At 39.2% G+C, this 17084-nt stretch overlaps 1 protein-coding gene across 1 annotated transcript in view; it reads right to left on the minus strand.

Annotated features, from left to right (window-relative positions):
* The window catches only part of LOC150092463 (serine/threonine-protein kinase 32B-like), a 46785-nt gene that overhangs the window by 7104 nt on the left and 22597 nt on the right, over positions 1-17084 (minus strand). The window contains exons 3-8 of the mRNA XM_090414828.1: positions 8020-8184; positions 7720-7880; positions 5788-5825; positions 3759-3848; positions 2940-3043; positions 1825-1941 (exon numbers count right to left, since the gene is read on the minus strand). Of these exons, the coding sequence (XP_090270954.1) occupies positions 1825-1941; positions 2940-3043; positions 3759-3848; positions 5788-5825; positions 7720-7880; positions 8020-8184 (675 nt within the window). The remainder of the gene's footprint in view (positions 1-1824; positions 1942-2939; positions 3044-3758; positions 3849-5787; positions 5826-7719; positions 7881-8019; positions 8185-17084) is intronic.

The following is a 17084-nucleotide window of genomic DNA, read 5'->3' on the forward strand; positions in this document are numbered from 1 at the left end:
TATTTAAAATTTGCTTCGGCCTTCAACATTAAATTAAATTAGGAGCAATTTGGTTGAAGAATAGATTACGGGGATAGGAATCAACAAGTGTTCGTATTGAAACGATTTATCCGAAGAGGAAATTCAGTTTAGTGGTTTTACTGCTGGAGGTTACTTTGAGACCATTATTGATTAAATTAGGCTAATGATATTGGAAGTAGTTTCCATGGGAACATGCAATTGTTTACAAGGTGGTGCGGTTAAAGAGAGATATAACGTGTAGAGCAGTTTTGGCTTTTCTTATGATCTTACGAGACATAACTGAGTAAGGGTTGTTACTATAATGAGGAAAAAGAATGGAGGGAGACTAGGACTGAACAAGGGCCGTTCCTGGAAGTTGTATCAAGAGGGTGCGAGCAGGGAAGTGAGGAACAAGTTTTTAGCTTGGTGAATGGAACTTGGTGCTTCGTGAACGTCTCCTCATGTAATACTTAGACCTTCCCAGTATTAATTTTTGATGGAGGTATGATGATAGTGATAATCATAGCAATAATAATGTTGTTTAATATATTCTTTTGTGAGAAAAACGAAGAGTCTCAGATGCCAAATAATGTAAGACAGACATCACGAAGTTACGATTCTTTGATGCTCACTTTTACAGGTTTAGCGATCATGTTGAGGAATAATCTTACTTTGTCACGTGTCTTGAAAACCGCCAATGGAATCGTACTTTAGCTTTAATATCATGATTAGGAATTAAACACAGAGTTTGTGAAATTTTCAAGAGAAAACTCAAATACTTAATTTATGATTAGATTACTTAGGCAACGTTCAAGGTACTTCATAATGGATGAAGATCACTGACCAGTATCCAGCTCATGTTTAGCGACAGGCCGATCGCCTTTATAAACGGATATTGCCTTTATAGCCCCATCTTATGTCGTCTCTTCCCAAGCCAATGTACGTTGGTTTAGGAAGAAATCTTGTGCGAGCATCTCAAAATTTGAAGAAGTGGATTCAAATATATTCCGGATTTATTGGCTGCAAGTTCAATTGCTATTTGCTATGAATTTTTTGAATGTAAAGGTGAAGATGAATTTCATCGCCTCCCTATTTATTGGAGACCTTAATTTTCAAAATTTTCAAACTTAATTGGTTTGAAAAAGGCCCCTTCAACAAAACTAATGTCTCCCAAGGGGGGTTGTGCCCACAGTTTGGGAAGGGCTGTCTTAGAACACGTTTATCGACGATGTCTAACTGTTCTTAGGTGATTGTTGAAATGATTTTCCCATTGGCGCAGGATGCAGTGGAATAATTGTGACCAGGAGGGAGATTTGAAAAATTAATTTTAAAATTAAGCAATGTACTAATACCAGTCACATGTATGGTCACCATTATGATGTCTCGGAAAAAAAAACAAAAAACCCACCACTCAAAAAAATCAACCGTTTCTATCCATACTGATGGATGGCCACTGCTAACTCAATAGCTACCATTAATAGTTCGATCTTTTCAGATTGATCAACAGAACTCAACTTTTTGAATTCTTTTGACCGTTAAAATAGTAAAAATGAAAAAATTCAAACAGAATTCTTTCATCATCATTTGAATTTATCGTTCATGCCACTAATGGTTATTTTAATGCCAAGTTCTTATACGATGTCTTAGAAGCTACTCTGATAAAGTTCTTAAATTATTTCTTCACTTAAATCCAATAATTTAATAGCATGTTTTTATGCAGAAAGCAGAATTGAAGTACGCTTTGAACAGAAATTTATTTCATCTTATAAAAAAACGGATAAAAAGGAACTACACAAATGCTGTTATTGTCCACAGTTTTCCTACCTGTTGTAGCAGACTTGTCATCCCAGGCTCGATAAATTTCGGAAATCGTAAACACGTTCCATTGATCATGTGACTCACTTCTTCCGGTGTGGTACCCGAATGAATGTCGTAGGGTCTCTGTAACAAGAAAATACGATCTCATTAAACAGATAATCATGTTAACGGCATTTTTTGGTTCTGTAAGATTGGAAAAACCAGGCTAATACGTTACATTAACTGGGCGATGTTAACATGCGAAGAAATAGTAACTGGAAGAGATAAACACGTGAGTGGTATATTAATAGTTCAGAAAAGAACTCCAGAGGGTCAGACACTACTGCGCATGCGTTTTGTTTATTTTATTTGATCAATATTCAACGATGTACTGTTAGTGGTTACTGTCTTGTACAAGCAAGCAAGCAGGCTGTTTCGTTACTATGGACAAATAAACTATTTTGTTATAAGGTTGAGATTATTATTATTATTTAAAATAATTATTTTACTAGTGTAGTGAGGAGAGAAATACATACTAATCAAAGATGTCATATAACAATTATGCTGTCCACTTATTAAACAAAGTAGTAAGTGCTGGTTGCGCCCTCTATGGGATGCTCATCTCAATTTGGACGATAATTAGGCCTAAAGTTCGTTCAGATCGAGTTAGTTGCTATGTGTGCAGCTAATTGAATGGCTAAATTGAATTAAGTAAATCAGTTCGAGCAACTTTGGCCTTGTGAATAGATTGGTAGAGGGACGATGCAATGCTCAAGTCTCGAGAGGAGGAAAAAAATCGTAAAATTTTATTTTGTAAAATTGAAAATCGAATTTTATTTTGCGCTCGTGTTGAAGAGTTGCCACTTTCTGTGAAGCCATCAACCACATCTTCAAATTATCATTTAGAGAGAAAAGTCGATGGCCATAACTCCGACGCTCATCAAATGGAGATGGAGGCGATGGTACTGAGGGTGAAATTGGAACGGAAGTAGTTCCACATAAAAGTAGGCACGCGGAAGGGAAAACCACAGCTTCAAAGATTTTATTATTTATTTGATTATTTTTTCAAATCAAAAGGGCGAATTCTATTCCCTAAATCTTCATACAACAACAATAGCAACAAAGTTACAATGAACACTCACGTGTCTATAAAGCATTTCATAGGCTGACACTCCAAGAGACCACCAATCAGCTGGGAAGGAGTAGCCTGATGCACAGTCTGTGGCAGTTTCAAACACTTCAGGAGCTGAAAGAAAATAATGGCAATATTAAAACGTAAACCCAAAATAAGAAGAAATGGTAACAAGAATAAAATAGATAACTTAAAGTCTGCAACACTTCCACATCAAGGCATATCTGAATATTTGTTGAGCTAAAAAATGCCAACTATAATTTTTACTGGTGAACACGTAAAAATATAACATGGAAAAATGCCAGTTAATAATAAATATTGCTCAGCACAAGCAATGAGGAAATTAGCAATGAAAGTGCTTTTGTTAACAATAGGCTCGTGTGTTCTTCTCGTGATATAAACCAGAATAGAATCATAGGAGACTGAAAACATTAAATCGATATTTTAGTTATGGCAACAAAGACAAACGCGATTAGTGGCACGAGTGATAAGAATTAACTGTAATAAAATACTGAGAACAATGTCAATGTTTTCAGAAGAATAGCAAATCTTTGCACCACTCATTTTCCCAGTCTTTTGTTGGGAGTAATTGCAAATTCGCGTTAATATTTGCAACGCCAACAAGGGTCGTGTAAATGAGAAAATTAATTTATCATTACGCCTCTGTGAATGGAAACAGTTTCGACAAACAGGAATTTCCAAGTGTAGCAACACCGACTATTTCCGCCCATTTCATTCTCTGATCTCCTCTATTCACTAGAACCAATGACGGCCCATTGTAGAGTGGAAGTGAGTCAGGAAATGGGCAGAAGTCAGCAGACAAACTTACCCATGTACGGTTTTGTTCCGGACATTGAAAGCGCCACTTCTCCATCCTGCAGCACGGTGGCGATGTTGAAATCGGTGATGTGGGCGTGACCTGGAAAGGATAAGAACAAGGATTATAACTCGTTTCCACCCCTCCCCCCCACACACAAATAATTGTAATTTATAACCATATTTGACGTAATAAAAATAATTAAAAAAAAAAGCAAACAAAGATTTAATTTTGTGTCTGCCTCCGAGTTCATGACACGCTTTGTTCTAAAAATTTCAACATTTTTGAAATTGGAACTGACCAATGTGGTCAATAATTCAATTCACAAACAACGCATTGGAAGTCTTGTATAATGACGTCACTCAATATTACAAAAATTGAACTTTTCTTTTGGCAATTATGGCTTTGTTGACAGTTGATTGAATGTCATTTTGTTGTTATTTTGGTACTTAAAATGGTCCGATTGAAGCCAAACTTTTTACCTGACATATGCTAACAACGATCTCAACAAATAAATAACAATAAGAATAAAAACATTTTGATTAAAAATCTTCTAGTCAGAAGAATTATTATATCCGTATACAGAAACACCGAAAGGAATGTAAAGGGAAAGAATTAAGGCTACGAGGTCGGTGTATTAATGATTGCGTGTGTTCTTCAAGCCAGTTTGCCTGTTTTGTGGTATAAGAAGTCCCAGTTAACGGAAGGAAAAACTCTTGCATCTCCGTATGAGATCGGCTGAATCATCTTCAGTTGAAGAGTTCTTATAAAGGTTGTTCGCGTCCTGGATTCGAACCCGTGATCAAGAAATTCTTTATCCTGAAAATAGGGAATTCTTTATTGTTTATTTGCTTCCCAGAAGGGATTTGAATCCACGACATCTCCGTAGCTCATTCGGTTTCAATAAATCAGTTGAGCTGCGGAGAGAGAGAGAATGAATGAATGACAAAGAGAGGACAAATGTCACGAAAGAAAGAAACGGAAAGAATGAAAGAGAGAGAGAATCAGAGAAAGAAAGAAAAAATAAATTAAAAATTGTAAAAGACGAAGGAAAAAGAGTAAGAACACAAAACATTTAAAAAGAAAGAAACGATGAATTAAAAAAAAAAGTTACGAAATCCGAAGGAACCAATGAAATATTTCGAAGTGTGGTCTGCCTGAGCGTGGAGCGATTTAGTGTGAGGTTAATCTTACGAGAAAAAAGCAAGATGCTACAATTTGGCGTGATTATCGCCGTGTGCTCATTCGCAGCTATTTATGTACTCGCGTTTCACTACACGTCGCAGCGAAACGTAATTTGCTGCACCATCAGAGAGCGACCCGTTGGGCGAACGAGATGGCGTCTGTTACGGAGATCGCTTTTTCTTTCTCGTAATCTCGTACTGCATGCAGACAGACGACCCATTCATTGTGCACGACGAGAACCGTTCTCAAATAGAAAGTAAAGTTCAGTGAATCGGCATTGAAACGGAGGGAGGAGCGGCTTTAGTCCTCGACGCGACATTAGTCGAGGTCCACACATCAATCTAGCTGTTCTGGAAGGCAGAAGAAATCGCATCGTTCCGGCAAGGAAACCTTCCCCCGTCCTTGGTCTTCTCACGCAGAAAACGAGTTTACCTTATACAGGCGCCAATACATTCGGGAGATGCAGTATACGGAAGGGCGACACTTATTTCGGAGAAGTTGGTAGCGAACAGAAAGGTAAAACCGTACAAAAAAAGACGTTGGAAAGGGAAAGAAGTTGTTTGGATTGAAAGGAATTGCGAAGATACTTGTTAGAAAGCTGAAATGTGGAAGTTCAAACAAATGAAAACAAGGGAGAGCGTGTTGCAGGCCGACATTGGACTGGAGAAGACAAATGGTATTGAGGTGATCTCCGTAAAGGAAACCCATTCATCTTAGATTGGAATAGAAGCAACAATAGAGCGAAAGATACGCAGTGGATTGCACTTTAAATAATGTTTTGTCACACACACACACACACACACACACACACACACACACACACACACACACTGCATAATGAAAAGAGAGCACTCACCTGCATCGTCCAATAAGATGTTATCTGGTTTGATGTCCCTGAAACAAAACGAAATATGCAGTAAGATCCCACGAAATTAATCTTATGATCTTAAGAAAGAAACCATTTAGCATTTAAACTTATTAAACAAAGGATAAATTTATCTCTATCAGCCAAATAAATTTGTTTTTTTTGTTTCCATCATTTGAACACTTCTACACCGTGTAAGTCTTCTGATCATCAAGGCTTTGATCTTCTCATTAAGAGTGTCCTGCGTTTTTGTAATCATGCAAGGAATCCCATCAAGAAGAAAATTTAAAAATATATAGCGGAAATAGTTTCTTCACGAGTTGTCTTGGAAATGAACTACTTAAAACACAAATCACTGACGTCAACTTTTGTTAGTGCTTTTAGGGCGTGAAAATACAGCTTTTTACGCTCTAAAACAGGCAAACTGGCTTGAAGAATACACGCAGCTAACAGAAATAACCCATAGCCTCAGTAGCCTTTAGTTGCTTCAGTCATAATCCCACACAATATAACTCAACGCTAAATAAACATTCGCTAATGTTAACCCCCATTTTGGTGTTACTGCTAGAGATGTCACATGTCATAAATACGCACACTTTGCTCTCTGTGTCGCTAATTTAATTATCTGTCGAGAAAGAGAAAACTGTAGTTAATGAGAATTTTAGAAACGCTTAAAATATTTAGGCGCAGCAACTAATTCAAACAGCAGTTTATTAATTTGTGAATTTTGCTGTGTTTTCGAAATTTTTAAAATAACGACTGCCATCTGTCAGGAGGGTGATAGAGAAAAACAAATTTCATTATTCATAGCACATGCTTATGAGTAATTCTACTTTAAAAGATTGTAAATCGAAACATAATGGATGATGTACAAATACATTGAAAAACTAATGATTACAGAGAATGAAAAAAAAATCACTCCATGCAGTAAATAGCGGGAGAGATTACGAAACATGAAATAAAAAAAAAAAAAAAGATAAATCGGAAGGATTAGAATCACCTCGGAAATCTAAATTAAAAAATAAAATAAAAAAATACTGAAAGGAGAGGTCGTTTTGAATGCTGCGACAAGTTCAAACATGTTTGAAAATCAGGCGCTCCTCATTTTGCACGTGGTCTGTGCTATTAAGGCCAGCGTGCGCTGGCCTTGACTCAGCCGCTCGTGGTTGTCGACACCTCCGAGCACGACTGAAGTACGGAGGTATCTATTCGATTAAATGTGCGGTCACAAGCAAGTTCAATGCGATGCGGCCCGGTCCGGCACGCCTGTAGTGTGCGCTGTCGCATTTTTTTTGCGATGCGATACAGCCTGCTTCGGCGATAGTGCGCGCTTAGCTTTGGATTGAATACGCAACCGAACTCGACTCTAACCAAGGTGTTCCGTTAAAATTTCAGGATTTGTGAAGAGTTCCGTCGTAGGAAAAATTTGGGAAACGCTGGTTTAGAGTATACACCTAATAAGGAACCCACAAAAGAACAAGCAGTGACATCGAGAGAAACTTAATTACGATAGTACAGGGACTGAGTAGAGTAGGGGGTAGATCAGAAAGGCTAAATAAAAATAAAAGGAGAAAACAAATTGTCGAGTTGGAAAAATATACGAAAAAATGGAAAAACAAAACCTTCGTAGCTCAATCGAAGCCCTTTGGTGGAAAACACCAAAGTTCGATCCCCGTCCATGGCGTGAGAAACCTTTATCAGGTCTCTTTCGACTAAAGGTGAGTTAGTCGGTCTGATACGAAGGTATGAGACCGACTAACTCACCTGAATGTATAAAAGATTTTTTCCCAAATGAATAGCTTTTGGTTGAGCAGCCATTTTATTACTAATAATCAGTTTAGGGACCGTTAATAATGCATTAAATTGAAGTACAAATTATAACGATATTCTAATCCAACGCATGGCTATTTTTTTTTGTGTTACCTGTGGAGGATCCGTTTGGAACGCAAGTAATCTAACGCGAGCGCCACCTCGCAGATATAAAGGGAAACACGTTCTTCACTAAAAGAACTGCCCTGTTGAAGATGATACCGGAGATCTCCACCAAGGAGTAGATCGACCACCATAAACATGTCCTCTTCATCCTAGAAGACAGGAAGAGCAAAATCCATTACATATAAGAACAATGACTTTGTTGTTGTTTTTTAATTCGTATATGATCGGCATGGTGGTGTGGCACACACACACACACACACACACACACAAAGCTTTCTGAACACTCACCTGAAAAGTGAACCACAAGTTGACCAGGAATGGGTGCTCCAGAGTCGACAATACTTCGATCTCTCTGATGACATTTCTGAAGGCATCTTTCTTGACACACTGCGTCTTATTCATGTACTTCATGGCGTACATCTTCTTTGTTTCCTTTTTTTGCACGATGCACACCTGGAAGTTAGGCAGAAAAATTATATATATTTTTTTCATATAGATAAGGGCGCTCAATTATGAATCAATAGATCATGTTGCAAGCTTCGAGTTTTAATTATTACAAACACGATTTCAAAAAACAAGAGCTCCATAGAAAGACCAATTCGCACACATGAAAATCGATGGTTATTCCTCGCAATCGATCTTGATCACGTGAGATACATTCTCTACGTTTTATTCACAAGATTGCATCTGCCACTGACTAGTGATATATGATGGAGGAGAATATTACTTCTCTGATTCAATACCGATTATTGACACCCAACATTCTCTGTTTCGCACACAATTCTGCACCTACGCAAACCGTGCGTTGATTCACTGGGTACCTCCTTCCTCACAAAATCCAATTTATTTCGATGCCATTCAAATAACGCTGATGTCAGAGCAAGCGAAACGAGTTACCAAGTTCAAACCCACGTTTTCAGTGTCATAATTCATTTCAAATTTGAAGAAAGTTATAGCAGTATTCACGTGACCTGTAACTATTGGAGGAAGCTACTCTTTAGATTTGACGATGCTCAATAGATTTCCAGAAAGAAAAAGAAAATCTTTCGTTTTCTCAATTTCAATTGTAATTTTTCGAACTATCGTCCATAATGGGAGCAAGGCGGACTTTAAGTTTAGAGTACACCCTCTGTCCAAAAAGAAACCGAACTAACTATTCGAAAATAGAAGAAACTAGTGGCGCCACCTGTTCTATCTTTTTGTTGTCGAAAGCGGCAACCTTCATTAGTGTTGTATCAACTGTTTATGACATTTGTTTCATTAGAAGCCGAGTTATAGTGCCAAGAGTGACAGAGTGTTTTGACGAACGGTCGGTCGTCACAATATTCATGCCGTACGCAACGAATTCTCGCTATCAATCGCTTCAAAACTTCGAGATAAAACTCGCCATTGACCGTTTGGCCAGGTGGAACGAATTCTTTGTGGATAATGCCCTTGGAATCGTAGAAACAAATCAGCATTGTCTTTACTTTTGACTCCTCCAAGTGACTTTTTTCGGATGTCCCTCTTCTGGTGGTCTCCACTCAGCACTCTGGCGCTTTGTTTCGTCACCAGTGAAGATCGTTTCAAGGAAGTCTGAGACCTTACGAGCGGTTTTAATGAGGTCCTTGCAGTGTTCAATTCGATGCATTTTTTGGTCGTCGGTTAACTTGTGGGGAACAAATCGCGAATTCAATTTACGAAGGCCCAAACTCTCGTGCACAGTTGATTTTGGAATCCCCAATTCATCTTCAATCAATCTCACGGACGATTTCGGGTTTTCTTTGATGAAATCACGCACTATTGGGATGTTAACTTCGCTCAGTCCAGTTCTTGGAGGGTCCGGCTTTTCGTCGTCCTCAAGAATCTCACGACCACTTTGAAATCGCTTAAACCACCCGTAAACTTGAGTACTGGACAAGCATTCATCACCGTATGCTTTTTGAAGCATTTGATGCGTTTCGGTAAAACGTTTACGAAGTTTAACACAAAAGTCAATCGCAGCTCTCTATTTGAAACTCATTTTCCGACCGTTCGTCAAACCACGCTGTCCCTCTTGGCACGATAACTCGGCTTCTAATGAACCAAATGTCACAAACAGTTGACACAACACTAATGAAGGTTGCCGCTTTCGACAACAAAAAGATACAACAGGTGGCGCCACTAGTTTCTTCTATTTTCGAAAAGTTCAGTTTCTTTTTGGACAGAGGGTGTATGTCAATAAAACGACTTGCTGATTGATTTTTTTTAGTCTTTTTACAGCGTTCTCTCCTCCTCCTAAAACTGTATGAAAATCAAATGACTTGTAGCGTATGGAAATTATTTTCTTCATACAATTTCATCCTTTGGCTTGATATTCTCAGAGGAACCAATTCAGATAATATTATTATGGTTGTTGAACCGCACGTGCCAATCAGCGGTTTATCTGAGCGTCATCTACCTTGGAGTTCATTTCGTTCCACTAATTTGACTTTGGCTAACTAAAAAAAAAAAGCACTTTGGATACCCGCCTCAATTGTTCTTTTTTCTCTTCTTTCTATCTTTGGTTTCCGATATAAGAACTCGCCGAGCCTTTTCCCCGAGCAGCTCCGCCAATTATCCGATTCATTAGTCATTCGTGCCCATTAATAAAGGTCCGTTCGTCGCATCTGCCTCGTCCTTTTCATTAGCTTTAATGGCCAATTTGTGTCTCCGACACGCGCCCAATTCCAGACCACGTTCGTGTCACTACGGTGCATATCGCCCTCGACAGCGAGCAGAAGCACACACACACGCGTCGCTCCGTTACATCAGCAGTCATGCTCGGACCAGAACCGTCTGGTGCACACGCTCCATTACGTAATACGCTTTGGGTGTACGGGGTTGATTTGGCACGCTGGCATCCGCTGTCAAAGTGAACCGATCGGTCAAGTGGGAAGCACGGCAGTGGAAGATATTAATCCCATCGTGTGAGAGATGAATTTGTGAAGCGGAAATTGAGAATAATACAATCGGATCACGTGATCGTCTTTATAGATCAGTTAGTTTCATGATACGTCAAACATAAGGGCGAATGTCTTCTGTGTTTGGTTGTTTGGTTGTACTCTATATATATTTTGGCAGTTGGACCAATGCTGTCAAAATATGTCTGTCCTTTTCGTTTGTTTCTTTGGAGTAGAAATTGTTTACTCTTGGTGTGTTTTATCCCACACTACACAATATGCGATTTTTAGTTTATATCTCGAGAGATTTATGTAGAATCTCCTTATCTCAGTCGGTATTGACGAAGTTCTTTGGTCGAAAAGACCTGGGGTCGATTTCCGTCACTGACGGAAATTTGGTCTGTATCTCCGTCGATTTCCGTCACTGTATCTGGTCTTGGAAGTTTTTTCTCACTTGGTTAGACTATAATAAATTTAGTTTAATCCTTTATCGAAGTGTAAGCAAACAAAGTTTGCACCTGAAGTATCTTCAGGACTGCGGCAACTCGTAGTAAAGGTGGACCAAGATCTCATCACTCCTTGTCTCAGTATCTCCCATAATGCAAAGTACATCTCCTTGCAGATATGTATAATGCTATGCATTAAGGAAAGGCCACTACCCAGACCGGTTTCGACCTTTATTAAGATCTCGTCAGTGGGAGCCAGACCCAGAGGTGGTGATACTAAGGTGGAAGTAATGGAGAAGTCATATCTTAATGCATAGCATTATACATGTCCGCAAGGAAATACTAATTATGGGAAATACTAATACAAGGAGTAAATATTCTGTATAAAAGTACTCACAGTAATACAGTACTTCTATAAGAATATTTACTCCTTGTAAATTTAGTTTTATCCTTTATCCAAGTGTAAGCAAACAAAGTTTGCGCCTGAAGTATTTACAGGACTGAGGCAACTCGTGGTAAAGGTGGTATACGTTCTCATCACTCCTTGTATTTCTATTTTAGAAATAAAATAGAAAGTCATGAGAGCTTGGTCCACCTTTACCACGAGTTGCCTTAGTCCTGAAGATACTTCCGGCGCAAACTTTGTTTGCTTACATTTGGATCAAGGATTAAACTAAATTTACTTTATCTGGTCTCTTTCGACGAAAGGTGAGTTGAACGGTCTCATACGGAGGTGGAGGGTTTTTTCTCCCCGAAACTTTGGTTTTTCGTCCCTCAAAACAAGCAAACCGGTCCCGTGAACAACACGTCTACAGACAAAGATACATCCTCCCCAACGTCAGGTTCTGCGACAAATCAGTTGGATCGCGCGCATAGCGTTGCATCATGGAGAAGGCCAACCCCAAATAAATGGGAAAAAGGCACAAGAGGAAGAAGATCTCGAAAGGTTTTTGTTTTTTTATTATTTTCTTTCTTTTATTTTATTATTTGCGATTACTTTAATTAGCAAGGCATTCGGCTGTCTAATTCTTGTCCAACCCGAGTTTCGGGGGGGGGGGGGGAGGAGAGAAGGAACCCTCCACACCTCCGTTTGAGACCGGTTAATTCACTATATGATTGACAACAAAGAAGATGAAGCAAAAAATAAATAAAATACAATATAGAAATAAAAATAAATTGCTTACTTATGACAATATTTTTGTCGTTGTCAAAACCTAATTATAAAAAACAAGCATTTAAGATTGTTGCATGAAGTCAAAAATTCTTTGAATCGATGTCGCATTTTTAGTAGCTTTCATTTACTGAAGGATCGTTCCTACTGAAGATGCCTTTAGCAAAATAAAATGTCATAAACAAGCCGAATTATAGTACCACGAGTGACAGTGTGTTTTGACGAACGGTCGGTCGTCACAATATTCATGCCGTACGCGACGAATTCTCGCTATCAATCGCTTCAAAACTTCGAGATAAAACTCACCAAGCATTGTCTTTACTTTTGACTTCTCCAAGCGACATTTTTTCGGATGCTCCTCTTCTAGTGGTCTCCACTCAGCACTCTGTTTCGGGCTCATACTCAAAACATCACGTTTCGTCACCAGTGATGATCGTTTCAAGGAAGTTTGAGTCCTTACGAGCGGTTTTAATGAGGTCCTTGCAGTGTTCATTCAATTCAATACATTTTTTGGTCGTCGGTCAACTTGTGGGGAACAAATCGCGAATTCAATTTACGAAGGCCCAAACTCTCGGTCAAAATGTTGTGCACAGTTGATTTAAGAATCTCCAATTCATCTTCAACCAATCTCACGGACGATTTCGGGTTTTCTTTGAAGAAATCACGCACTTTTTTGATGTTAACTTCGCTTAGTCCAGTTCTTGGAGGGCCCGGCTTTTCGTCGTCCTCAAGCGTCTCACGACCACTTTGAAATCGATTAAACCACTCGTAAACTTGAGTACGGGATAAGCATTCATCACCGTATGCTTTTTGAAGCATTTGATGCGTTTCGGTAAAACGTTTACCAAGTTTAACACAAAAGTCAATCGCAGCTCTGTTTGAAACTCATTTTCACCATAGTTCATCAAAACACACTGTCACTCTTGGCACTATAACTCGGCTTCTAATGAAACAAATGTCATAAACAGTTGACACAACACTAAGGAAGGTTGCCGCTTTCGACAACAAAAAGATACAACAGGTGGCACCCTAGTTTCTTCTATTTTCGAAAAGTTCAGTTTCTTTTTGGACAGAGGGTGTACAATAAAATCCACCCAACATCTATTACTTATTAAAATAATCTCTCCTTGACAATCTATAGTTCTTCTTTAAGAACATTACCTTGCATGCAAACTGGACTACACCTCTAATCGACTAACTTGAAAGCAAGTTAGTCGATCCCATAAGAAGGTGGTAGAAAATTTTCATAGCGAACCTGCTGGAGAACGCACCAAAGTAACAAACATAATTTGGTGGCCTCATAGCCTTAGTTGTTCCAACTAGCCAATCGCCAAACATAAAAATGTAACTCATGGTTAGTTATGGACGTAGCTATCGTCCATAGGATGGCAACCAATCCGTTAATCATTAATGGTTAATCATTTTGGAGAAACGAAACTCTTCGCAAATGGATTCAAATAGTCTTCATTACGCTTTTAAAATTAATACTTTTTTTAAATTAAAAATAGTTCGTTATATTTGAATAAATAAAAAACTTGATCACTAGTCATTTACGGACCATAGTTCGCCTAAAAGATAGGGATGGAATCAAAACGTTTCTAAGAGAGATACAGTAACGTATCGCTTGGTTGTTGTTTTGTCTATGAAAACAACTAATTACATAACAAATATCAGACAGTTGCTTTGCTTAAGCTTTTGTGTGCAGTGGCGCACTCAGGATTTAATCTTTGGGTAGGCCGAGTTGAGTAGACGATTTTTCTAGTGTTTTTTCCCTTTTCTTTTTTTGGGGCCCGGGCCCCCTCCCCCCCCTGGGTGCGCCAATGTTTGTGTGTGTGTGTGTGTGTGTGGTTCGCTTTTCTTAAGATTAGTTAGGTAAGGATTAAAATGAAAATTTCAAAATATGCGTTTTGTATAATTGCTTATTTCGCATTTCAGATTTGTTTTAATTATAGTTCGAACTCCCACTGGGTTTTCTTGTTTATCCCCAATGCAGTTTACTCGCTTCTTCTTGATACGGTGACACAATTGCAGCATGACCGTGGATGACGCAAGTGAATCGGAGTAAAGAAAGCATCGACTGTGTTTTGATTTCTCCAACGCAATTTCGAAAAGCCGATTTAAGACAAGGCTAGGGTTAAGTCAACAGATTTAAGACCCGGATGTGGAACCTACAAGAAAACTCGATTTCAACAGATTATGAATGACCGAGATTTTCTTATTTTTTTTTCAATAGAAAAACTCTAAGAGGAGTGAGTTAAATATTTGATCGGCCAGAGAATTTGGAAGAGGTCCTTTAAATTGTAGGATGCGCATTCGTGCAGCCACCTGCATGATAACACGTCGCAGACACATTAGCGGATCTCACGAGCTTTTATGCGGTCTCCACCAAGTTAAAGGACCGACCTTTTATATTATTATGGAAGGGGGGTGCTTTTTGATGAGCGGGTCGACAATGCAAGCGATGCATTAGCGAGATAACCAAGAGGCAACGCAGAGCAGACTTATTGAAGTTTAGCGACGCTCGTACATGCCACATAAACGGGAATCCAATGTCCTCAACGACGCACTCGTAAATCAAGGTTAACGGCTGCCGTAGATTACCCGGATCTATAGAACGGCAAACAGCACGTAGCAGACTGTCTTGCCACATAAATGCCCGTTCGTTATGAACACGACTTGGACGCCCCGTTCATGAAAGATTAATGCGATCTGGATCCTGTGGTACGTTGCGTCTGATAGAAGGCTATTGATTGGCAGGTCTGATGTGCTTGTCGCCATGTAGCATCTTTAGCGTCCTTGCTTACTCTCCACCGCTTCCGGGACACGCTGTGTCAACAGGTACGATTAATAGGGGCGTTGATTTCTTTCAGTTCCGACACTTCCGCGTACCGGATTCAAAAAAACGGTTGCCATGGTGACGGACACGGTTGTAGGTCCACTGCCTAAACGACAATCCCCAGCGAGAGACTGACACACGCATTAGTTGGAACGTAGATATTTTCGTACAAAAGTACCGTAGTTTGCTAGTACTGATCGATTCTGTCACCTGTAATTTTATGCTCGTCGAGAGGTCATTTGCTGAAACATTTTTGCAAATTTTAAACGACTCTCCGTTTTTCCATCTTCTTTTATTCAACTTCAATTTTATGCGGATTACCATGCAAGCACACACGCATGCGCTGTAGAATAGTCGGTTTCCCCTAACAAGAATCTTTACTATGATTTAAACATCGCAAGTTTGGTAAGTTAGCTCGAACCAGAAATGTTAGTTTGTTTCCTGAGTCATTTTCTCTTCATCACTAAAAGATATCTCAAGTGGGGGCGTACAGCCGTTGTCTTCAAGCGTAACGATATTGGGCATAATTATTTTGGTGAGTCACCCCCTTCCGCACTTAATTCACGACAGATTATGAGGGACAACTTTAATTATTAAAACTCATCAAAATTAATACCAAGACTCACCTAAAAAGCCTAAAAAGAAACCGAACTTTTCGAAAATAGAAAAAAACTAGTGGCGCCACCTGTTGTATCTTTTTGTTGTCGAAGCGGCAACCTTCGTTAGTGTTGTGTCAACTGTTTATCACATTTGTTTCATTAGAAGCCGCGTTATAGTGCCAAGAGGGACAGTGGGTTTTCAAGAACGGTCGGTCGTCACGATATGCATGATGTACGCGACGAATTCTCGCTATCAATCGCTTCAAAACTTCGAGATAAAACTCACCATAGACCGTTTGGCCAGGCGGAACGAATTCTTTGTGGATAATGCCCTTGGAATCGTAGAAACAAATCAGCATTGTCTTTACTTTTGACTTCTCCAAGCGACTTTTTTTCGGATGCCCCTCTTCTGGTGGTCGCCACTCAGCATTCTGGCGCTTTGTTTCGGGCTCATACTCAAAACACCACGTTTCATCACCAGTAATGATCGTTTTGAGGAAGTTTAAGTCCTTACGAGCGGTTTTAATGAGGTCCTTGCAGTGTTCAATTCGATACATTTTATGGTCGTCAGTCAACTTGTGGGGAACAAATCGCGAATTCAATTTACGAAGGCCCAAACTCTCGGTCAAAATGTTGTGAAGAGTTGATTTTGGAATCCCCAATTCATCTTCAATCAATCTCACGGACGATTTCGGGTTTTCTTTGATGAAATCACGCACTTTTTGGATGTTAACTTTGCTCAGTCCAGTTTTTGGACGGCCCGGCTTTTCGTCATCCTCAAGCGGCTCACGACCACTTTGAAATCGCTTCAACCACTCGTAAACTCGAGTACGGGATAAGCATTCATCACCGTATGCTTTTTGAAGCATTTGATGCGTATCAGTAAAACGTTGACCAAGTTTAACACAAAAGTCAATCGCAGCTCTCTGTTTGAAACTCATTTTCCGACCGTTCGTCAAAACGCACTGTCCCTCTTGGCACTATAACTCGGCTTCTAATGAAGCAAATGTCATAAACAGTTGACACACACACTAATGAAGGTTGTTGCTTTCGACAACGAAATGATACAACAGGTGGCGCCACTAGTTTTTTCTATTTTCGAAAAGTTCGGTTTCTTTTTGGACAGAGGGTGTAAAATTGCGTATTAATTAAATAAAAAAAAACTCATCTGAATGTCGACTGTTTTTAGTGTTTTCATTTTCAACGTAGGTTGAATCAGAACGATTTATCTTTTTATTAGGCAATCTACTGGCAATTTTGAGATTGCTTAAAAAACAAGCTAATTTCTTATCCCTCCCCCCTCGACTGTTGCTTCGGAGTAGTTTGACGGAAAAGAAATTTAATTTTCAGAATCTGTCATATGAGAAGTTTACAAAATTTACTCAAAGTGTCGTATGACAA

Source organism: Typopeltis vanoorti, chromosome 26 (genome assembly GCF_054136105.1).
Source record: "Typopeltis vanoorti isolate ZY-2024b chromosome 26, IOZ_Tvanoo_1.0, whole genome shotgun sequence".
Lineage (NCBI taxonomy): Eukaryota > Metazoa > Arthropoda > Arachnida > Uropygi > Thelyphonidae > Typopeltis > Typopeltis vanoorti.